Raw genomic sequence first — 23437 nt, 5'->3', positions numbered from 1 at the left:
CTGGAGGATAGCACGGCTTTGTTCCACTCCCTGAACGAAATACAGAAATAAATACGTTTCTCCTCCGTGGAATTCCTCCTCCTCCAGTTTGGCGAGTCCCACTGGCCGCGTAGACGGGGACGCCAGCTCCTCCTGTCTGCGCCCCGCTGAGCAGGGGCACCCGGTGGGGCTGCAGGTCTCCCCGGATTTGGTCGGATGGCAAAGTAGGGCTTTGCTTCCTTCGGGTGTTCTGTCCTCCCCCCTCGCCCTGCCTCTCTGGAAGTGTGCGGGGAAAGCCTAACAGTTTTTTTGATAACGATGTTGTGGCTTTCGTTTCTTAATTTATTTTTTGCCTGTTAAGAATCCTCTTTCTTACGCTCTCTCCACCCTCCCGCGTTCGTATTTCTGGTTTGGGCGTTTACTTATTCTTTTAGCACTCATTCAACATATTTTTACTGCGTGGTCTTTTCTGTGCCAGGTCCTGTTCCGAGAGCTGGGGGTACAGATGTGACAGCACACCCTGCCCTCAGGATCGGGGGAGGCATCTAACTGAGGATTCTTGCCGCCTGGTCTCCCCTCATACAGACCCACAGCGCCTGTTAGAGTTCGGGGTGTACTGTGTTCTTGTGTTTAACCTTCATCCCACGCTTCCTTCTAATTCCACCCTGAGCCTGCGTGTGGTGGGAGGTGTAGACTCTGTTTTGTTTGTGATTATGTGCAGAAGATCTCACGTAGGCTCAGTTCTCCTACAACTCTTTCTCCCGCTAGCCACTGCCAATCTACAGTCTTGACCAAAGAGCTTGTTGGTGTTGTCTGTTTTAGTTTTCCAAAAGAAATAATTTCACTATTAAAATATATTCTTCCATTTCTTTTTCCTGCTCAACAAGACTGTGCAGGCACAGTCTGATTATCGTTTGTAATGCCTAGATTGAATTATTGTGAGGGATGCACCTTGCACCACCAGAACCTGCATTACTTGATTTTGTTAATTCCAGTTATTTACTTATAAGCCCATCATGAGTGTCCTTTTTTTTAAAAATTTTAAAATATTTATTTATTTTTGGGAGAGAGAGTGCAGGTGCGTGCGTGGGGGAGGGTCAGACAGGGAGACACAGAATCTGAAACAGACTCCAGGCTCTGAGCTGTCAGCACAGAGCCCGGTGTGGGGCTCGAACCCACAAACCACAGGATCATGACCTGAGTCCAACGAGTTTGGACTCTTAACCGACTGAGCGGCCCAGGTGCCCCCTATCATGAGCGTTCTTACCTAGACTGTGCCTTCTACCCCAGAGTCCTTTTTTTGTTCTCATGGTGATGATCTTAACAACCCCTTTTTACCCCCATATTTTGTCATATGTAATTGGTTAGTAGTTGATGAGAAACTTCATCATGGAATTCCTGGCAGAGAGGAAATCAGGACAGCGATCTACTCAGTACCTAAACAATCGTAAAATTGTCATCTTACACAGGGTTTTCATTTACACAGTGCTTAAGTTAGTTTGGTTTTTTTTTTTAAGGTTAGTATTGTATTTTTGTAGCAATTCTTAGTATTAACTCCATTTTCCTCATAGCTTTTTCTTTTTTATATCGCCTGGTTTAAAAAGTTCTTAACTTTTTTCTGTGCTTTTCCTGAAATTACCATCACTGATTAGTATAAAGAGAAGATCTGGAAGATCTAACACTGTATCAGATTTGTTGAAAACGATTTATGTCTTACTTTAGGAAGACCGACACTGTCCTCCGAAGTTGGAATAATAATTTGTGATGTCACTAATCCCGCCTCACTTGATGAAATGGCTAAGCAGGCGGCAATTGTCCTCAACTGTGTAGGACCCGTAAGTAATCAGCCCTTGTTTGTATCAGAACAAACAGTCTATTCATTTCTAACAGAATCTGGTATTTTATATTCTAGAGGAACATAAGGACAGGGTGCAGAAGAATTGGTTCAGGGCCTTAACCCCATCTGGGGGAGTTTTCACTTCCAGTGAGAGCAAATGGGTGTGACCAAAGTGTCCTAAGAGAGAGGCCAGGCCCTCTGGGACACCATACTCCAGGAATGTGTGCTAGTTTGGTTACTGGTTACGGCTATAATTGCCATTTTTTTTTTCTTACCGTACGCTTTTTTTTTTTTTTTTTTTTTTTCCCAACGTTTTAAATTTATTTTTGGGACAGAGAGAGACAGAGCATGAACGGGGGAGGGGCAGAGAGAGAGGGAGACACAGAATCGGAAACAGGCTCCAGGCTTCGAGCCATCAGCCCAGAGCCTGACGCGGGGCTCGAACTCACAGACCGCGAGATCGTGACCTGGCTGAAGTCGGACGCTTAACCGACTGCGCCACCCAGGCGCCCCGCATACTCTTTTTTTTTTTTAAGTGTATTTATTTATTTTGAGAGAGAGGGCCGCACTCGGGTGGGGGAGGGGCAGGGAGAGAGAGAATCCCAAGCAGGCTGTGCACTGTCAGTGCAGACCCTGACTCCAGGCTTGATCCCGTGAACTGTGAGATCGTGACCTGAGCTGAAATCAGTCTTAACCAACCGAGCCACCCAGTTGCTCCCCTTACTGTGTGCTTTGTAAGTGAAAAAAAATGTTTGAGCGTGTACCCCCGATACATGTTTTTACTTTGCTTGTGAATGATATTCCTCTGTTACTGTACCAATATGTATGTTAAAAACATATACAAAAATAGACTAAAAGAGGATTCGTTCATTTACTCAATGAATATTTATAGAATGTTTATTACATGTAAACTGCACTAGTGAAGGTACCTGGGACAGAATGGTGAACAAAACTGAAAATCCCTCATGGGGCTTATGGCCTGGTGGGGGTGACAGAAAAGGAGGGTTCTAATAGTAGGTAATGATAAGTCCTTTGAAGAAAAATAAGGCAGGGTAAGGAGTTAAACTGCTAGTTAGAAGGGTGGTCACGGAAGGTCTCCATGAGGACCTGACATTTGTGTAGAGACCTGAATGAAGTGAAGGGGGTAAGCTACGGGAGGGTTTGAGAAGGGTGTTCCAGGGAAAAGCACATACAAAGGTCCTGAGGCGAGCGTGTGTTTGGCAAGACTGAGGCATGTGAGAGAGGGCAGTGCGGCGGGGGCCGGGCAGGACCGAGGTGGAAGTTAGGTTGGAGAGGAGCCCATGAATTAGGTCAGAGGGTGACGGGCAAGGTCAGGGTTTGAATGGTTGAAAGCAATAGCACGATCTGCTTTTCCAGTTTTGAACTTCTTTGGCTTCTGAGAGGAAGAAGAGGTGATGGGGACCGACAGGGGGATGATCGCGGCAAGCCAAGCACAGGATATGGTGGGAAGTGGGTAGGGTCAGAGTGTACTTCAAGAGATCCACAGCTTTTTGGTATTGTTCTGGACGTGAAGGAGGCACCCTTGGCCTGTGCAGCAGGCAAAAGTTGGTGACGTTTACTGATCTGAAGAAGCCATCCCAGGTGGCAAAACATTTGAAAACTAAGCATCTCGAAGGTTGACGATCATGTTTTCATTGAAAGCAGGAAGGTGTTTTTGATTATCAGGTAAAACTGTAGGTGAGTTGTTTATTTAGATTAACCTCACTTCTGACTGGCTTGGATTCTGTGCTCTGCTGCTCCCATCACTCTCTCAGACACGTCCTTAGCCGGCTTCCTTGCCCTTCACTCCCCAGAATTCTGGAAAAATCCAAACTTGGTTATTCCAGCCCTGCTTGCTCAACCCGTGAGCCCACGAACCCGTGTTATCCAGTAATCCAGTAACCCCGAGGGTCTGGAGACACCCTTGCTGACAGTCCTACTTTAAATGCGTGGCTACAAACCTCATGTGGGGGCCTCAGCGCCTTAGAAATCCTGCCCCCTTTCCCCGGACTGTCCTCTCTCCTGTTCTCTGAAGCAGCAGTTTTACAGGTTCTTTCCTCACTCTGATCTGATGATTTAATTTCCTTTTCTTTTTTTCACTATGACAGTAGAACTGTCCAAAGCGAATTTCTTCATCTGCCTACTGTGCTTCCCTGACTCTGCCTTACCTGCTGTCACGAGGAAAACCCCCCTGGCTCCTCACAGGTGCAGGATTTGAGGACCTTATGTTTACCGTCCCACATGTTTCTGTTTTTTTTTTTTTTTTTTAAGTTTATTTATTTATTTTGAGAGAGAGACAGCATGAGCAGGGGAGGGGCAGGGAGAGAGGGAGAGAGAATCCCAAGCAGGCTCCGCACTGTCAGTGCAGAGCCCGATGTGGGGCTCGGACCCACGAAACTGCAAGATCATGACCGGAGCCGAACCTGAGAGTCAGACGCTTAACTGACTGAGCCACCCAGGTGCCCCCCATTTTAACCATTCAAAAAGAATTTTTTTTTGGGGGCGCCTGGGTGGCTCAGTCGGTTGAGCGCCGACTTCGGCTCAGGTCACGATCTCGCGGTCCGTGAGTTTGAGCCCTGCATCGGGCCCCTGTGCTGACAGCTCGGAGCCCGGAGCCTGTTTCAGATTCTGTGTCTCCCTCTCTCTGACCCTCCCCCATTCATGCTCTGTCTCTCTCTGTCTCAAAAATAAATAAAAACGTTAAAAAAAAATTTTTTTTTTTTTAATTTTTTTTTTTCTTTTTGCATTTATTTATTTTTGAGAGAGAGAGAGAGACAGAGAGTGAGCAGGGGTGGGGCAGAGAGAAAATGAGATAGAATCCGAAGCAGGCTCCAGGCTCCGAGCTGTCAGCACAGAGCCCGACGCGGGGCTCAAACCCACAAACTGGGAGATCATGACCTGAGCTGAAGTTGCACACTTAACTGAGTGAGCCACTCAGGCGCCCCCCCCCCAAAATTTTTTTTTAATGTTTATTTATTTTTAAGAGAGAGACAGAGCGTGAGCAGGGGAGGGGCAGAAAAAGAGGGAGACCAGGATCTGAAGCAGCCTCCAGGAGCTGTCAGAGCCTGACACTGGGCTCCAACCCAGGAACCTCGAGATTGTGACCTGAGCCAAAGTCGGACACTTAACTGGCTGAGCCACCCAGGCGCCTCTAGCCATTTTTAAGTTTGTAATTCGATGGCACGAAGTGCATTGGCAGTGCTGCGTGATCATCACCGTCTTATCTCCAAAACTCGTCATCGTCCCAACAGAAACTGTAACTGGGTCAGTTTTTGTTTTTTTTGTTTTTTTAAGTTTATTTGTTTTGAGAGAGCAAGAGAGAGCATGCCCGGGCAAGGGCCGGGGAGGGCTGGGTGGGGAGAGAGAGAATCACAAACAGGCTCCACCGACATCGAGGTCTATCCTATGACCCTGGGATTATGACCTGAGCCGAAATCAAGAGCCAGATGCTCGACTGAGCCACTGGGTGCCCCGTTTTTGTTTTTGTTTTTTTTTAAAGAGAGATCTTTGGTGTTTCCTACTTTCCTAATTGGGCCAGTATTTTATAACCGTGTACTGCTAATCAGGTTAGTGAGTTGAGGCTCAGCAGTAAGAAGAGAAAAATCGGGTAGCCTGGAATAGAACACAGGGTGAATGACACATGATATGGATAAGTAAGCGTTCATGAAACTTTTGTTTCAGTTAGATACATTGTGTGGGGGCTGCTATGTGAAGTGAATTTCGTAGCGTGGGTTGTGGCCAAAAAATTGTGAACGCCAGGGCTTTAGGGGTGCCTGGGTGGCTCAGTCGGTTAAGCGTCTGACTTCGGCTCAGGTCATGATCTTGCGGTTCGTGAGTTCAAGTCCCGCCTCAGGCTCTGTGCTGATGGCTCAGAGCCTGGAGCCTGTTTCAGATTCTGTGTCTCCCTCTCTCTCTGACCTTCCCCCGTTCGTGCTCTGTCTCTGTCTCAAAAATAAATAAACGTTAAAAAAAAATTTTTAAAAAAATTAAAAAAATAAAAAATAAAAACCAAGTGATACCTGTAAAACTACTTAGGCGTGTGTAAACGGGCGTGGGGCCGAAATACAGTGAAAAGGGACGAAAGAGGGTGTCACCATGGCCCCCTTTGCTGGTGGAGCTCTTCCTCCACAAGCTACCCTCAGGATACCTTTTGTGTCTTCTGTTCGACATGTGACCACTGCGTGGGACCCAGGAAGCAGGCCGAAGTCAGTTCATGTATTAACCACTAATAAGACCTCATTTTTTTCTCTGTGCTTCCCATAAACGTTAGCATGAATACACAGATTGCTCTCTCCACAGCTGAGGGATGGTTCTGTGGGCGCCTTGAGGTCAGCATGCCTACTTGGGGACCACTGGGTCGGAAGGTGGGGCGCTCAGAGCGGGATTGTGGTTTCGATCCGGAAGCGCGCTGGCTTCTCTGGGGAGAAATGCCTCCTCTGAGATCAAGGATCCTTGCCGTTTGTCCGTTATCTCCTACAAGCCCAAGGGTAGACGGTAGAGAACACCCTCAGAACACACGAATCCAGGGGTGTCAGTGCACAGGCCTTCGTAGCACTTGTGCCAGAGTGCAGTGTGAGGCCGGGGGCGCTGCGCTGAAGGGGGGTGGGCGTGCTGTTTCTGGAAGGAGCTGCGGTTACCTAACCCGGAAGGCTGGGGCTGGAGCCAGCCTGGCAGCCGCGAGCAGGGGAGGGTGAGGCAATAGCGGGTTTAGGAAACTACGAGGTGTTTCGAACTTCTGCGACATGGGGACTAAGGGCTGGTGGTGTGACCTGAGGCTTGAGCACTTTTTGTGACATGCTAAGAAGTCTGGAGATACAGGCGCTGAGAGCTAGTGATGCGTGTGTGTGTGAGAAGGAGCACACGTGACCTCAGCTTTTTATTCTAGAATAACGATTTGGTGTTTCTTTGGTGATGGGGTGGGTTTGGCTGCAGCGAAATCAGTCACTGTAGTAAACTGCATGAGAGGGGGCAAAGGCGTGACCTCGGATTCGGAGGCGTGGAGGGGAGGGGACTGATTTGATGAAACGTGGTACCTTCCAGGGTTGATGGAGTCAGAGACAGCTTCTGGGTTTCTCACTTGAGGATGCGGTTAATCATGACACCCAAGGGTGGGTTCTACTGCGTGCTCTGTGCTAAGCTACTTGTGTCGTCTTATTTCGTCCTGACTGCAGCCCTGAGACATAGGTACTATGATTATTCATCTCTTTTGATGAAGAAATGGAAGCTTAGAAGGTGAAGTACGCGCCCAAGTTCGCACAGCCGGTGGGTGCACAGAATGGACTCAGTCAGGCCCGACCGTAAAGCCTGTGCCCTAGACGGGCTGCTGGTCAGCCGTTTGCGCAGTTCTGTCTCCTCAAGGTCCCTACCTGCAACAGGTCAGGACAGGAATGGCGAGTGGGGCCCAGGCGGTCTGAGCCACCACCTACGCTTCTAATCAATATACCCTAGTCACCTCTGTTACGAAGTAGAGGAGGGAAACAGGTTTGTAAGAAAGATGATGGATTTGAATTTGGGTTGTCTGCTCAGTATTCTTTTTTTTTTTTTTTAATGTTTTATTTATTTATTTTGAGAGAGACACAGCGTGAGCAGGGGAGGGGCAGAGAGAGAGGGAGAGAGAATTCCAGGCAGGCTCCGTGCTGCCAGTGCAGAGCCTAATGCGGGGCTCGAACCCACGATCCATAAGATCAAGATATGAGCCAAGAATAAGAGTCCGATCGATGTTCAACCGACTGAGCCACCCTGGCAACGCCCCCCGCCATGCCCCTGAGCATTCTGGAATTAAGACAGGAAATACATAAAATACAGTAGAATTATTATTTTTTTAATAAGTGAGGAAATCAGGGTGAAGAGAAAATAGGGGAGGGACAATGAAGCCAAAGTAAAATCAGTTTTATGCACAAATCATGCCTTGTGTCCTGTGCTCTTGCTGGTCCTGAACTTTCTAACAGAAACCAAAGATACGGAAGCGTCTGTTAGTTCTGGAGATAGACGTTGAATGTCATCAGGATACCTGTTGTAGGTGACATCAGGAGAGTAGAAATTTTCCGGGGAGATTCGGCAGCCCTGGCGTGCAGAAGAATCACCCATGAGGAATGTCACTGGAGTCTACCCTGCCTGTTGACATGCGTGTTACTGGGCTCCATCCCCAGAAACTCTGATTTAGGGGGCCTCTGGGGTGGGATGGAGTCACCATCCATACTTAACATACTTAACGAGTCATCTAGGTGACTTTAACACAGGTGGACACCTGGCCAACTTGAGAAACTTTGGGAGAAGATAACCAAGAGAAAGGCCAAAAGAGGCTCCAAATGAGTTTCAAAGTGGATGTGTGTAAATCTTAAGGATTGCCCAAGATGAAAAAAGAGCTTTGGGGCACCTGGGGGCTCAGTCAGTTAAGCCCCTGACTCTTGATCTCAGCTCATGTCCCAATCTCAGGGTTGTGAGTTTAAGCCCCAACTTGGGCTTGACCTCTTTCATTTTAATTTCTATTTCTATTTTATGTATATTTAAATTAAAAGATTTCTTTTTAATTTTTTTTTCAACGTTTTTTATTTATTTTTTTGGGGACAGAGAGAGACAGAGCATGAACGGGGGAGGGGCAGAGAGAGAGGGAGACACAGAATCGGAAACAGGCTCCAGGCTCCGGCCCAGAGCCCGACGCGGGGCTCGAACCCACGGACCGCGAGATCGTGACCTGGCTGAAGTCGGACGCTTAACCGACTGCGCCAGCCAGGCGCCCCTTAAATTAAAAGATTTTTTAAAAAATATTTTATTTATTTTTGAAGGAGAGAGAGAGAGAGACAGAGCATGAGTGGGGGAGGGGCAGAGAGAGAGAGAGGGAGACACAGAATCCGAAGCAGGCTCTAGGCTCTGAGCTGTCGGCACAGAGCCCAAGGCAGGGCTTGAATTCACAAACTGTGAGATCATGACCTGAGCTGAAATCAAGGGTTGGACACTTAACCGACTGAGCCACCCAGGCGCCCCTTAATATTTCAGTCATGGTAACCAAGACTGTACTTATAAAACTCAGTGGCATTTCATTCATTTAAGCTTGCTAAGTACGAGTTAACTGCTGGCTTTCTTTATCCTTACCCCCCAGTATCGATTTTACGGAGAACCTGTAGTAAAAGCGTGTGTTGAAAATGGAACGAGCTGTATTGACATCTGTGGAGAACCTCAGGTACGTAAAATGCAAAGGAAAGAATGGAATTAGCGACACAACTTTCTGTTAGCGTGGACGATACTTAGTGCAGTTTCGCAGACCTATTTTAGAATTCGATGTCCCCCTCCCTCGTGGTGACAGATGGTGTTCTGTGGACGGCTCACAGGAGAGCCCGATGGGAAGGTCTCTTCTTCCGTTTTCTCGAATTTTTTTCTTCCTTACCACCTCGTTGATTTCAGGTCTCTTGTAGGTAGGCTGTGCTGATTTTTATAGGTCCGGCATGCCGTGAATGGAATGAACTGAAGCGGTGGGGTGCGCGCAGAGTTTTGGAATCGCGCTTTTGGCACTTTTTCGTAACGAACTCCCTTTTTGTGAGCAGACACCTTTACAACATTGAAGGAGAGTACGTGCGAAGTCCTCTCCACCTAAAGATGTTAGATATTGCCGCTTGTTGAGTGCTTACCACGCTGGCACTATGCTAATTAAGCATTTTACGCCATCTGAATTTTCAACGTTCCTGCGCGGTAGGTATCATCTTTCCTCTTTTGTGGATGAGGAAATCGAAGCTTACGAAGGTTAAGTCACGCAGCTCAAAGTCATGCAACTAGTAAGTAGAAGGACGAGGACTCGAACTGAGGTTTGCCTGATTGTGGGAAGTGGAGTGTTAGTGAGCACCCAGCTCGGCTGCCTCCCTTTAAACTGTACCTCATGTCCCTGAAGTCTCTGCTGATCACCGTCACCAAAGTACCCTTGATAGAATGTCGTGAGGTGACACTTTACCCCTGTGGTCTTCCACCCCAAACCCGTCACCCCAGTCTAGTCTTGAGAAGAATTCCAGTAGAGGGGCAGTCTACAAAATACCTCATCAGAAGCCCTCAAAACTGTCAAGGTCCTCAGAAACGAGACTCTGAGAGACCGTCATAGCCAGGAGGAGCCTAAGGAGACATGACCGCTAAATGTCATGTGGGATCCTGGCAGAGAAAAAGGATGGATAAGGATGGACTGTAGCTAATGATAACGTTACCACCATTGGTTCCTTAATTGTAACAAATCTTTGTGTCCAAGCTGTCACGACGGGAGAAACTGGGTCGGGGTGCGTGGGAACTCTCCGCTACTCAAATTTTCTGTAAATCCGACACTGTTCTGGAAGTAATTGTTAAACCCAGGCAGAGGATTTGAACAGACATTATTCTCCTCTTCCATCCCTCCTTCCCTCCACTTGTTTTACTCTAACTGTATATATGCACAGATACATGTCTGTAATCATGTCCGTCTGAGTAATAGGTTTGGGTTAGGCTTTCTTGCTTTTTTTTTTGTTTTGTTTTGTTTTTTTGTATATTAATTTAATTTTTCATAATACATGTGACTCTGACACTTAAAAGGCATTTTGAAAAAATTAATAGTGTCGTTAAGTCAGACCAGCTTATCTCCTGCACTAGTTGGCATCGGGTAGATATCCAGTCAATACTTGCTGAATAAATGAAAAAACATTTCGACACTTAATATTTCACTACAAAGCCATATCGGTTAGCGTTTTCAAAATGCAATTGCTTTGTCTTTTAAGGTCTCTCATCGAATACTGATGTAAATGTTTCTGATTTAAATAGCTCTGATTCACATTTTTGTCCTGGATTTTTTAGTTTCTGGAACTAATGTATTGGAAGTATCACGAGAAAGCTGCAGAAAAGGGAGCTTATATCATTGGAAGCAGTGGCTTTGATTCCATTCCAGCGGACCTGGGAGTGATATATACCAAAAACAAGATGAATGGTAATTATCAATCAAGAAGCAATAAGTGGATTTACAATAGAAAGCCTTCATGTTTGTAGTGTGGAAGAGAAGCAGAACTATTTCTGTGGGTAATGTGAACACAGATGCTTTGTTTGTAATATAGCGGTAATTGTTACAAAATGTGACGGGGCGCCTGGGTGGCTCAGGCGGTTAAGCGTCTGACTCTTGATCTCAGCTCAGGTCTTGATCCCAGGGTCGTGGGTTCAGGCCTCATGTTGGGCTTTGTATTAGGCATGAAGCCTACTTAAAAAAAAAAAAAAATACTACTGACGCTATTTTTTGAGATGTATGTTCTAAAGTGAGGAATTATCCATTGTCTCAATTTAGTTACGGTTAGAGCTGTAACATTTCCGGAAATAGAATTTCTGACAGTCATTGTAAATTCAAACTTGCTTGGTTTCAGAATTAATACATTTAAGAATATGATTTATATAGCTATTATAATTGAAGTTTTAAAATTTTTAATCAACAAAGCTGAAAAGTATTGAACAAATTTTTTGGTTTCTATTTCACCCCATATGTAAAAGGAACCAATAATTTAAGAGTGGAAAAAATCATGTTGACTTGGGCAGCACATAATACTAAAATTGGGGGCGCCTGGGTGGCTCAGTTGGTTGAGCGACCGACTTCGGCGCAGGTTATGATCTCGCAGTTTGTGAGTTCGAGCCCCGCGTCGGGCTCTGTGCTGTTGGGCTCTGTGCTGACAGCTCGGAGCCTGGAGCCTGCTTCGGATTCTGTGTCTCCCCCTCTCTCTCTGCCCCTCCCCTGCTCATGCTCTGTCTCTCTCTCTCAATAATAAATGTTAAAAAAATTTTTTTTTAAATACTAAAATTGGAATAATACGGAGAAGATGAGCACGTCCCTGCGGGAAGATGACACACGCAGATACGTGAAGCGTTCCGTATTTTTAAGACAAGAGGTGTTGGCGAGGATGTGGAGAAAAAGGAGCCCTGTGCACTGTTGGTGGGAATGCAAACTGGTGCAGCCACCGTGGGAAACAGTAGGGAGCTTCCTCAAAAAGTTAAAAACAGAGCTACCCTGCAGTTCAGCAATTACACCCCCAGGAATTTACCCAAATAGTATGAAAACACCAACCAATTGCAAGGGATACGTGCACCCCTCTGTTTATTACAGCACTAGTTACAGCAGCCAAGATGTGGAAGCAGCCCCCGTGTCCACTGATTGATGGGTAAAGAAGATGTGGTGTATACACACATATATCCATATCTGTGTGTGTGCATACACACGCGCACACACTGGAATATTACTCAGCCGTAAAAAAGAATGAAATCTTGCCATTTGCCACGACACGGATGGAGCTAGAGAGTATAATGCTAAGAGATGTAAGTCAGAGAAAGACAAATACTATGTGATTTCACTCGTATGTGGAATTTATGAAACAAGCAAAGGTAAAAAAAGAGACATTAAGAATTGAACTCTTTTTTTTTTTTTTTTTTTTTTTTTTTTTTAGCGTTTATTTATTTTTGAGAGAAACCGAGAGAGACAGAATGAGAGCAGGGGAGGGACAGAGAAAGAGGGAGACACAGAAGCCGAAGCAGGCTCCAGGCTCCGAGCTGTCGGCACAGAGCCCGACGCGGGGCTTGAACCCATGACCCGGGAGATCATGACCTGAGCCGAAGTCGGACGCTTAACTGACAGCCCCCAGGCGCCCTAGCAGACTCTTAACTGTAGAGAACACAATGATGGTCAGGGAGGTGGATGGGGAATGGGTTAAATAGGTGATGGGGATTCAGGGGTGCACTTGTGATGAGTGCTGGGTGATTAACATAAAAACCTGAAAAAAAAAAAGAAATGGATGACAGCAATAGATACACAAGTAAAAAATGCAGGTTACTGACCTTCCAAAGTCGACTAGAAATGCCAGCTCTACTTTCCACTGAGAAATGAACAAAGTTCTATGCCTTAACAGTTATGCTCTTGAAAGCTTTTTGATGCAAATAATAGCAGCTTAGAATTAAAAACCCTTTATTTAAAAAAAGGAGAAAAATAAATATTATGGTAAACAGGAAGTTACTAATGCCATGCTTATTTTAAAAGGGTCCATTTAGAAAATGACATGAAATAGGTAACTCCAATGTCCTATAAACTGTTCTAGAGCTTAACCAGGTGGAAAGTGTTTCAGTTTATATTAAATAGTTAACATAACTCTGGGTGCCTGGGTGGCTCAGTCGGTTAAGCATCTGACTTCAGCTCAGGTCATGATCTCACAGCTCATGAGTTCGAGCCCTGCGTCGGGCTCTGTGCTGATAGCTCAGAGCCTGGAGCCTGCTTCGGATTCTGTGTCCCTCTCTCGCTCTGCCCGCTCCCCCCCCTCCCCCCACTCATCCTCTGTCTCTCTCTCTCTCTCTTTCAAGAATAAACATTAAAAAAAAAAAAGTTAACGTAACTCTGAAACCAAACCCCAGACAGATAGCACTTAAAAAGATAGCACCAAAAAAAAAAAGGCTCCAAAGCAGTCTTGCTTAGTGAAATTAGTAGTAAAAAAATGCTAAATAAAATTTTAGTACATATTCAATGGCATTTTAAGAGAATAATATATCAAGACCAAGGTTTGTTAGGAAGTTATGTAATCATTATATCAGAATATCGAAGATGAAAAGCTGTATGACCATCTCAATAAATCATCTGAAAATTCTTGCCATGTGCTGATTCCGATTTTTAGGAATTTAGGAATAGAATATTTTATTAACATAAAAATGTCGGAAGGCAATAGCCAGTATCATACTCGGTGATGAAACACTAGAACTGTTCCTGATAAAAAGAAGAACACGAATTGAACATCTTTAAAGCATTCAGTCTTGCAATCATGAACCTGGTCTTCATTTCTCAAAAATCTTTTAAATCTATACAGTTTAGACACCTTTGTGATAGTTTTGCATATTTCTCACTAAACTTGTTTTTAAATATTTAATAGTTTCTGGGGGCGCCTGGGTGGCTCGGTCGGTTGAGCGTCTGACTTCGGCTCAGGTCATGATCTCACAGTCCGTGAGTTCGAGCCCCGCGTTGGGCTCTGTGCTGACAGCTCAGAGCCTGGAGCCTGTTTCAGATTCTGTGTCTCCCTCTCTCTCTGCCCCTCCCCTGTTCACGCTCTGTCTCTCTCTGTCTCAAAAATAAATAAACGTTAAATATTTAATAGTTTCTGTTATTTTGAATAGGTCTTTTTTCCTTTTAAGGGAAAACATTACACCTTGTTTAAAAACTTTGTTTTCATGATCTCAGGGTTTGTGGGTTTGAGCCCCTTGTCACACTCTGTGCTGACAGCTCAGAGCCTGGAGTCTGCTTTGGATTCTAGGCCTCCCTCTCTCTCTCTGCTCCTCCCCCACTCCTGCCCTGTCTCTCAAAAATAAATGTTAAAAAAAAAAAAACAAAAAAAAAAAACCTTGTTCTCAGATACTGAAACCTGAGTCAGTGTTTTAACAAGTGTCCCAGCTGATCTTTTGATACAGCGGGCCACATTTTATTGCATATTGCCTTCGGTGGTCCATGTTCTTTCTGTGGATAGGTTAGATCACAGAGCCATAAATCCCGACTGCGTTCTCTTAGCAACCCGCAGAATCCTCTCAGTGACTTGTACTGTAATGATCTGTTTTGGGCTTTGTCAGTGGTCCCCTAGCGATATTTATATGGCTATAGTTCTCATCACTCTGGATGACGTGGTTATTCATTATCTTTCTTTGTCAGCTTTCTAGGGCCCCGTAATTTGGTCCTCTCTTGGAATTAAAACAAGGAAAACTGTCCTCTTAAGAAATTGATATACTTTTTTTTTTTTTTTTAAGTTTACTTAGAGCACATGCACGCACAGGAGTTGCAGAAAGAGGGGAGAGAGAGAGAGGGAGGGAGAGAGAGGGAGGGAGAGAGAGAGAGAATCCTAAGCAGGCTCTGCACTGTCAGTGGAGAGCCCAACGCAGGGCTCCAAGTCATGAACTGCGAGATCTTGACCTGAGCCCAAATCGAGAGTCGGACACTTAACCAACTGAGCCACCCAGGCGCCCCTTGATATATTTCGTATGATCAGATTTTCAGAATTTGCGCATTACGTTTTTCTCTTGTCTTACTGCTCTTGAGGAATTCAACAATTATGTAACTACTGTGCCTATATATTAGTCCCCATGGTTACATGATTGATTTCTCCCTCTTTTTCTGGCTTTGGTTTTCTGTTATTATTTATGCTTATTTCTTTATTTCATTTTAACAGCCTTAAGTATTTTATAAGCCATCACACAGGCCATTTTGATAGGCTTTCTGTGCATTTATTCATGGTAAATCAGTACAAACAAGCCTTCTTGAAAGCAGTCATACTGGAAAACAGAATTAATCCCACAGATGTAATTTTGAGAACTGTGTCCCAATGGGTGTTCAGAGTGAGTGAACTTGTTGCCTTGTTGCCTTCAGAGTGAGTGAACTTGTTGCCTTGTTGGAAGAGATTTTTAGTGTTTTCAGCCTGAATACTAGAAAAGATCTTATTAGTACTAGCACTTGGAGTTTATTCTAAATGATTCTTTCTGACAATTTCCTTGGCTTCAGTTGCTTCTTAAGTCTGTTTCCAGTAACATACTAGAACTGTTACCAGTATTGATTTTCTGACTGTATCGGCTATAGGCTTAGTAAAAGTGGTCCCTAACGGAATAGGAATAGTTTATTACTACACGTCTTGGTTACATAGATCTTACTCGATTTACTTTTGCTATTCTACTCTTTTAGGTATGCTGACGGCTGTGGAAAGTTTCCTGACTATACATTCTGGACCTGAGGTTAGTTTTTCTGTTTGTCAGGTGATTTTTATAGTTAACATTAAAAAGCATTTTGGAAATGATAACATGCCTCCTAAAAAATATTTAGATTAATAAAATTTTATATCTATTTGTAATTTTTAGTATATGAAAGTTACTATGTTTAATTTTTAAAAAATATTTATTTAGTTTTGAAGAAGAGAGAGACACAGTGCAAGCTAGGGAGGGGTAGAGAGAGAGGGAGACACAGAATCCAAAGCAGGCTCCAGGCTCTGAGCCATCAGCACAGAGCCCGATGCGGGGCTTGAACCCACGGCCGTGAGATCATGACCTGAGCTGAAGTCAGGTGCTTAACCGACTGAGCCACCCAGGTGCCCCTACTGTGTTTAATTTTTAAAAGTATATGGTAGATTGCTGGGAATTACTTAGACTTAAAATAGAATTTTGTTAAAAACAACTGCATAGCCCATTCTGTTAGAATGAGTTACCAGCATCCAAACACCAAATTATATATTGTTGTTGTGCAATAAATGTTGTCAGCCAAGACGATTGTCACCTTAGTACAAGTCAGGGCACTTCTGTGATCTGCTTCACTTGGAGTTAGGTGCTCTTGTGGCCGTAAAAAAATACATGATGTAATTACTGAATTTATAGTTTATTTGGGAACCTAAGACAGTTGTGTTTCTGGGGGGACCATGCTTTTTGATAGCACTTTTATTTCCGGGTCTACACTTGAGGCTTCATAAATATTGTTGTCTTTAAAACACATCTGTTCAACAAACACTGTGTAGTGTGACACATAAATGAATCAGATGCAAACCTGTCCTTAAAGACATAAAAATTTAGCTTGAGGGGCTCCCGGCTGGCTCAGTCGGTTAAGTGTCCGACTTCAAGTCGGGTCATGATCTCGCCGTCTGTGAGTTTGAGCCCCACGTGGGGCTCCGTGGTGACAGCTCAGAGCCTGGAGCCTGCTTCGGATTCTGTGTCTCCCTCTCTCTCTGCCCCTCCCCCACTTGCGCTCCTGTCTCTCTTGCAAAATGAATAAACATTAAAAATTAAAAAAAAATTAAAAGATGAGATGAAATACCATCGGATTCTGAGAACAGAGAGTAAATCTAGCTGGGAGGCCAGAGATAAGAACTTTTAGTTATTTATTTTTTATATTTGTTTTTCAATGTGTATTTATTTATTTTGTGAGCTACAGAGGCAGTATGAGAAGGGGAGGGGCAGAGGGAGGGAATCCCAAGCAGGTGCCACACGGTCAGCTCAGAGCCCCACGCGGGGCTCGAGCTCGCAAACGGTGAGATCATGACCCGAGCCGAAATCAAGAGTCAGATGCTTAACTGACTGAGCCAACCAGGCGCCCCCGGAGATAAGAGCTTTTAGAGGCTGTGACGTGGACTGAATTTCGAGAGGTCGATGCTGTGGAGCCTGGATGAGGGAGAGGGAGCAGTAGAGTCAGGACATGGCTGTGGGACGGTACAGGGCATGTCAGGTAGGATAATGGCTGCAGTCATCTGGATCTTGGGTTCAGATTAATACACGCAAAGAATTACATAAACATGCTAAAATTCATGGGTAAAGAGGATGTCCACAGGGTATCAGAATAAAGGGAAGGGGTAGTGGGCCTGGGGAACTGGGAAGGCCTCCTAGAGGCCTCACCGAGTTCAGCCTTGAAGAGTCAGTAGCCTGTGGAAGGTCAGGAACAAGCATGAAGGACGTGCCTGGATCTGTGGGGAGCGGGTGTGGAAACCCAACTCAACCGGCCGAAACCGGCAGAACGAAACATGAATTTACGGGTTCTTGTAACCAAATGACTGCAAGTAAGTAGTATGGCTGGATCTGGATGTTCGGATGGTTATTCTCGCCCCCCCCCCCCCCCCATATCCTCTGTTTCTGTCTCTTCCATCTCTTCTGGACTCGTCTACGTAGGCTCTCAGCGTGCCCGAGAAGGTGCTGGCAGTCCTAGGTGCACATTGTCTTAATGTTCCTGACTTCCGGGGAACAGCTAGCAGAGCTGATGTATCACATGACCGGGAAGTAGTGGGCCATCTGGCTGTTCTTGAGCCAGTCAGCATGACCGGTGTCATGAGTAGTCAGATTGCCCAGGTGGCCACGGGCCCCTGGAGGGAGACCCTTGGAGTCAGTCTCATCTGCACCACACGGAACGACTTCCAGATGGGAAGGAGGCTTTCAGAAGCCGAGGATTGCAGGGAGCTGCTGACTGGGAGAGTCGGACAAGAGGCTTCTTTTGACAGAGCAGCGGGAGATGGGATGGGAAAGGCGAGGTGGGTGTGAAGAAGGCGTCTTCCCTTCCCGTGAGGAATACAGGAGCCCCTGAGTGGATGGTTCTTAGGAGTCGAGTCAGGAATCCCTCCTAGAACGTACAGATTTCGAAACTGGGTTGCCTGGGCTTGAATTCTGGCTCTGCCACTTACCAGTGACGTGCCCGTGGCCAAGCGGGCCGTACTTCCCCTCATCTCTAAAGGAGACGATCATCGTATCTGCTCCATATGGTCGTTACGAGGGTTAACTTACTCAGCGAATGTACATCAGAGCCGTGGTTGGCAGCTGGCAAATCCCTCAATTAGTGTCAGTAAGTATTATTTTTATTAATGTTGTTAGAACTTGAAGTTGGGGCTTCACTCAGGACAGCAGAGTTGAAGCATCCATATCAGTGCAGCCCCCTCTCGCTCCCCCGAGGCAGAGTCCACAGCCTGACTTTTACAGGGACGGGGAGATTCCGTGCACCCCGAGTCACTAAGCTGTTCTCGTGCCCCTCCTTATCTTATGTTTCCCCTTGATAGAGGGCAATGAAGAGGTAACGTGGAAAGCCCTGTGCATTTGGGTATTATGAAATGTATTTTAAATTTATGTCATCAACCCAGAGCTTTCTTCTAAACTCAGACTGAAAACGTCCCATCACTAATTGACATCCACACTTGAACGTTTGATAGATACCGCAAACTGTACTTTTTTTTTTTTTTTTTTTTTTTTTTAAATTTTTTTTTCAACGTTTTTTATTTATTTTTGGGACAGAGAGAGACAGAGCATGAGCGGGGGAGGGTCAGAGAGAGGGAGACACAGAATCAGAAACAGGCTCCGAGCCATCAGCCCAGAGCCCGACGCGGGGCTCGAACTCACAGACCGCAAGATCGTGACCTGGCTGAAGTCGGACGCTTAACCGACTGCGCCACCCAGGCGCCCCGCGCAAACTGTACTTTTTTGTGCATAGCTGACCTCCCGCTTTTCCTTTTCCAAATGGGCGCCAACCTCAGTTTATTTGTATCAATTTCAGCTGGTCGCGATGCGTCCGTCCACGTATTCAGCTCAGATGGTAGGATCGTTGCTATCTCTGTCTCCTGAAACCCAAGTCCAGTCTGTCAGGAAACCCTGTTGATTCTGCCTTTGAGATCTGTCAGAATCCGATCACTTTTCACCATGTCTCTTCCTACGACCCCGTTCTGGCTACCACCTGTTCCTGTACAGTCCTCCCTCGACACAACATCCTGGCTGGTCCTTTCCAGACATAACGCGATCACGTACTCCTCAGCTCACAATTCTTGAGTGGCTCCTTACTGCATCTGGAGTGCAAGCCAAACGTCCTTCCAGTTAGTGATAACTGATCTGGCCCTGGTTAGTCTCCAACCTCCTCTTTTACAGAACGCCCCTCATTCATTCTTCTTCATTTATTTGTTTTTTTTTTTTAAAGTTTATTTATTTATTTTGAGAGAGACAGAGACAGCATGAGTGGGTGAGGGGCAGAGAGAGGGAGACAGAGAATCCCAAGCAGAGCCCCATGCAGGGCTTGAACTCACTAAACCGGTGAGATCATGACCTGAGCTGAAACCAGGAATCTGACGTTCAACCGACTGAGCCACCCAGGCGCCCCCATAGATCGTATTTTTTATTGGGTTTATCACTCTCCCTGGAATGTGAGCACCACAAAAAAGGATCCTTGTCTGTTAATTCACCAAGCACCTAGAACAGTGCTGGTCACTTAGTAGGAGCTCAGTAAGTGTTTTTTGGCTGACTTGAGTAGACGAGGCTAACTTAACCTTCATTCCAAAACTCTGTGGGAGTAATTCCAGAATGTAAAAGTGTAGTCCGGTTTCAAAGGAATGTAGAGGTAAAAATCCTAAATAAAATACTAGCAGATTAAAAGCAGTAATACAGGGGCGCCTGGGTGGCTCAGTCGGTTAAGCTGCCGACTTCAGCTCGGGTCATGATCTCGCGGTCCGTGAGTTCGAGCCCCGAGTCGGGCTCTGTGCTGACAGCTCAGAGCCTGGAGCCTGTTTCAGATTCTGTGTCTCCTTCTCTCTGACCCTCCCCCGTTCATGCTGTGTCTCTCTCTGTCTCAAAAATAAATAAACGTTAAAAAAAAATTAAAAAAAAATAAAAGCAGTAATACATAAGACAAATAGCGCATTTTGACCAAGTTAATTTTAGATACGAAATGTGAGGTTTAACATTATATAGTCACTTTGATTCACTCCACCAACAGGTTAAAGGAGGACGGTCATAGGATCATCTCAATAAATAGAGAAACAGCATTTGCTAAAATGTGTCTATTCATGATTAAAACTTGCAGCAAGCTAGGAGTGGAAGGGAAGATGATCTTTTTTAAAAAAGCTATACCAAATATGATACCCAGTGTTTAACATTGAAAACTTTTGCTCTGAGTTCAGGAATGATTCGGGAGCCCTCTGTCATTACTCCAGCCAGATTCTAGCCAGAGCAGTAACACACGAAAAAAGAAAGAAACTGTATAGAGGTTAGAAAGGAAGAAACGAAACTATTTTCAGCAGATGATGTAATTGTGAATGTAGGAAATTCAAAGGAAATCTGCAGGTAGTATTACTAGAATTAGTAAATGAGTTTCATCACCTACTGGAAAAATTCTTTTTCTCACCTGATTGCCTTGGCTAGACTCTCCAGGCCAGGACACTGGGGAGCAGAAGTGGCGAGAACAGACATCCTTGTCTTGTTCCTGATCTTAGAAATCTTTCAGACTCTTGCCACTAAGTATGATATTAGCTGTGCGTTTTTATAGATGCCCTCTGTCAGGTTGAGGAAATTTCCTTCTTTTCCTGGTGTGTTGAGTGTTTTTAACGTGAAGAGTTATATTTTATCAAATGCTTTTTCTGCATTTATGGAGACGATCACGTGGTTTTGTTTTTTATTATCTTCTTACACTGCATCACTTAAGATTGATTTTCCTATGTGGAGCCAACCTTACATTGCCGGGGTAAATCCCACTTGATCATAGTATATAATCCTTTTTATGTATTGCTGGATTTAGTTTGCTAGTATTTTGTTGATGGGTTTGCACCTATACTCATAAGGAATATTGGTCTGTAGTTTTCTCATGATGTCTTTGTCTGGTTTTAGTATCAGGGTAATTAATACTGGTCTTTGGGGAAGAGATTTTTGCAAAGGATCAGTATCAATTCTTTTTTTAAAAAATTTTTTAATGTTTATTTTTTATTTTTGAAAGGGAGAGAGAGTGAGCAGGGGAGGGGCAGAGAGAGTGGGAGAGAGAGAATCCCAAGCAGGCTCCACACTGTCAGCACAGAGCCCAGAGCTCAATGTGGGGCTTGAACCCATGAACCATGAGATCATGACCTGAGGCGAAGTCAGATGCTTAACTGACTGAGCCACCCAAGCACCCTGGGCGTTTCTTCCTTTTTTTTTTTTTTTCCTTTTGTTTAAAAAAATGTTTATTTTTGAGAGACAGAAAGAAACAGAGCACAAGACGGGGAGGGTCAGGGAGAGAGGGAGACACGGAATCCGAAGCAGGCTCCAGGCTCTGAGCTGTCAGCACAGAGCCCGACGCAGGGCTCGAACCCAGGAACTGTGAGATCATGACCTGAGCCCAAGTTGGACACTTAACCCACTGAGCCACCCAGGCGCCCCAGGCATTTCTTTTTTTTAAACCCAGTTTGATAATCTCTACTTTTTAAGTATAGTCTTCAGTTCGTTGACATTTAAAATAATGAAAATAGGACGAGACTTGAGCCCACCATCTTGCTCTTTATTTCCTGTTTATCCCATGTATTATATTTCCCCGTCCTTTCTTTCCCGTCATCTTTTCATTTAATTATCTGTTACAATTTGAAAATTAACTCCTTTATTGGCTTTTTAGGTATGCCTCTTAGCATTTTTTAATTTTATTTTTTTAAAGTTTATTTATTTTCAGAGAAAGGGAGAGAGAATGAGAGTGCACAGGGGATGGGCAAAGAAAGAGACAGAATGCTTGTGCGTGCGAGCGGGAGAGGGGCAGAGAGAGAGAGAGCCCCAAGCAGGCTCCGCACTGTGTGTACAGAGCTCAGTGCGAGGCTCAAACCCACGAACTGTGAGATCATGACCTGTGCCGAAATCAAGAGTCAGCCACCCACGCTGCCCCACTGCTAGCATATTTTTTGATGTCAAATCTGCTGACGTTCATATCCGTGTTTACCTTATGTAATATGTTGTTTTTCTATGTTGGCTTTCTTTTTTTTCTTTAAAAAAAAATTTTTTTTAATGTTTATTTTTGAGAGACAGAGATGAGGGTGGGAGGGTCAGAGAGAGGGAGACACAGAATCCCAAGTAGGCTCCAGGCTCCAAGCTGTCAGCACACAGCGTGACGCGGGGCTCGAACTCACAAACTGTGAGATCATGACTTGAGCCAACGTCGGACGTTTAACTGACCGAGCCACGCAGGTAGCCCCTGTTATTCTTTAAATGTTTGGTAGAATTCATTAATGAGATCATCCGGGCCTGGGCTTTTCTTTGTGGGAAGTTTTTTGGTTTCTAACTCAATCTCTCTACTTTTTATAGGTTTACCAGGATTTTCTATTTCCTCTTAAGTCAGTTTTGGTAGTTGTGTCTCCATTAGTTTCCTAGGCCTGCCTTAACGAACTACCACACATCAAGTGGCCTAAACAACAGAAATTTATTGTTCTCACAGCTCTGGAGGTTAGAAGTTCGAGATCAAGGGGAAAGGGGCTTTTCAGGAGATGATGCTGGGACCACCGGGTGTCCAGGGGGAGAGACATGAAGCTGGACTCATACTTTGCACAATGTACAGAAATGAAGTTTAGGTGGACTGCAGACCTAAATGTGGGAGGCAACAACAGTAAAGCTTTTAGAAGATGATGTGTATTTCACGGCCTCAGGGTTGGGAATGGCTTCTTTTTCCCCCACACATTTATTTTACTACTCTTTTATTGCATAATTAACATGTAACATTAGTTTCAGGTGTATGACAGAACGCTTTGATATTTGTATGTACTGGATTATATTGCACAATGATCACTGCGATAAGTCTAACATCCGTCCCCTTACACGCTTGCAAATTTGTTTTTCTTGTGACGAAAACTTTTGAGATCTTCTCTTTTAGCAACTTCCAAATGTGCAATACCATATTCGCTATATAGTCACCATGCTGTATAGGGAATGGCTTCTTAAAAGAGACACAAGGCATTAAATAAAAAAAGGAAGTGATAATTTGTATACGTTTAAAATGGAGAGTATCCGTTTATCAGAAGATACCATTTACAAAATGGAAAGGCTGGCTACAGAGTAAGCGTTCTTTCTTTCTTTCTTTTTTTTTTAAGTTTTTAATTTTTAAAAAATGTTTATTTTGAGAGAGAGAACAGGGGAGGGGCAGAGAGAGAGAGGGAGAGAGAAAGAATCCCAAGCAGGCTCCGTACTGTCAGCACAGAGCCTGACACGGGGTTCAAACTTACGAGCCATGAGATCATGACCTGAGCTGAAATCGAGAATTGGACACTTGACTGACTGAACCACCCAGGCAGCCCTTAAAATTTTTTAATTTTAATTCAGCACAGTTAACATACAGTGTTCTGTTAGTTTCGGGCGTATAGTATAGTGATTCATCACTTCCCTACATCACCCAGTGCTCATCACAAC

The 23437-nt window shown here is 44.7% G+C and overlaps 1 protein-coding gene, 1 long non-coding RNA gene and 1 other non-coding gene across 3 annotated transcripts in view; 2 read left to right on the top strand and 1 right to left on the bottom strand.

The window, feature by feature from the left end:
- The window catches only part of SCCPDH (saccharopine dehydrogenase (putative)), a 34233-nt gene that overhangs the window by 464 nt on the left and 10332 nt on the right, over positions 1–23437 (top strand). The window contains exons 2-5 of the mRNA XM_058700947.1: positions 1702–1814; positions 8916–8996; positions 10619–10748; positions 15492–15541. Of these exons, the coding sequence (XP_058556930.1) occupies positions 1702–1814; positions 8916–8996; positions 10619–10748; positions 15492–15541 (374 nt within the window). The remainder of the gene's footprint in view (positions 1–1701; positions 1815–8915; positions 8997–10618; positions 10749–15491; positions 15542–23437) is intronic.
- LOC131495797 (uncharacterized) lies at positions 7617–9542 on the bottom strand. Its single transcript, XR_009254123.1, has 2 exons — positions 9080–9542; positions 7617–7879 (listed from the first exon to the last, which is right to left on the bottom strand). It is a non-coding gene; the product is annotated as an uncharacterized LOC131495797 (long non-coding RNA).
- LOC131496715 (U6 spliceosomal RNA) lies at positions 11575–11678 on the top strand. Its single transcript, XR_009254640.1, has one exon. It is a non-coding gene; the product is annotated as a U6 spliceosomal RNA (small nuclear RNA).

This window comes from Neofelis nebulosa, chromosome 15 (genome assembly GCF_028018385.1).
Source record: "Neofelis nebulosa isolate mNeoNeb1 chromosome 15, mNeoNeb1.pri, whole genome shotgun sequence".
NCBI classification, from domain to species: Eukaryota; Metazoa; Chordata; class Mammalia; order Carnivora; family Felidae; genus Neofelis; species Neofelis nebulosa.
Note: the sequence above shows the minus strand (reverse complement) of the source record. Positions and strands in the feature narration are given on the sequence as shown.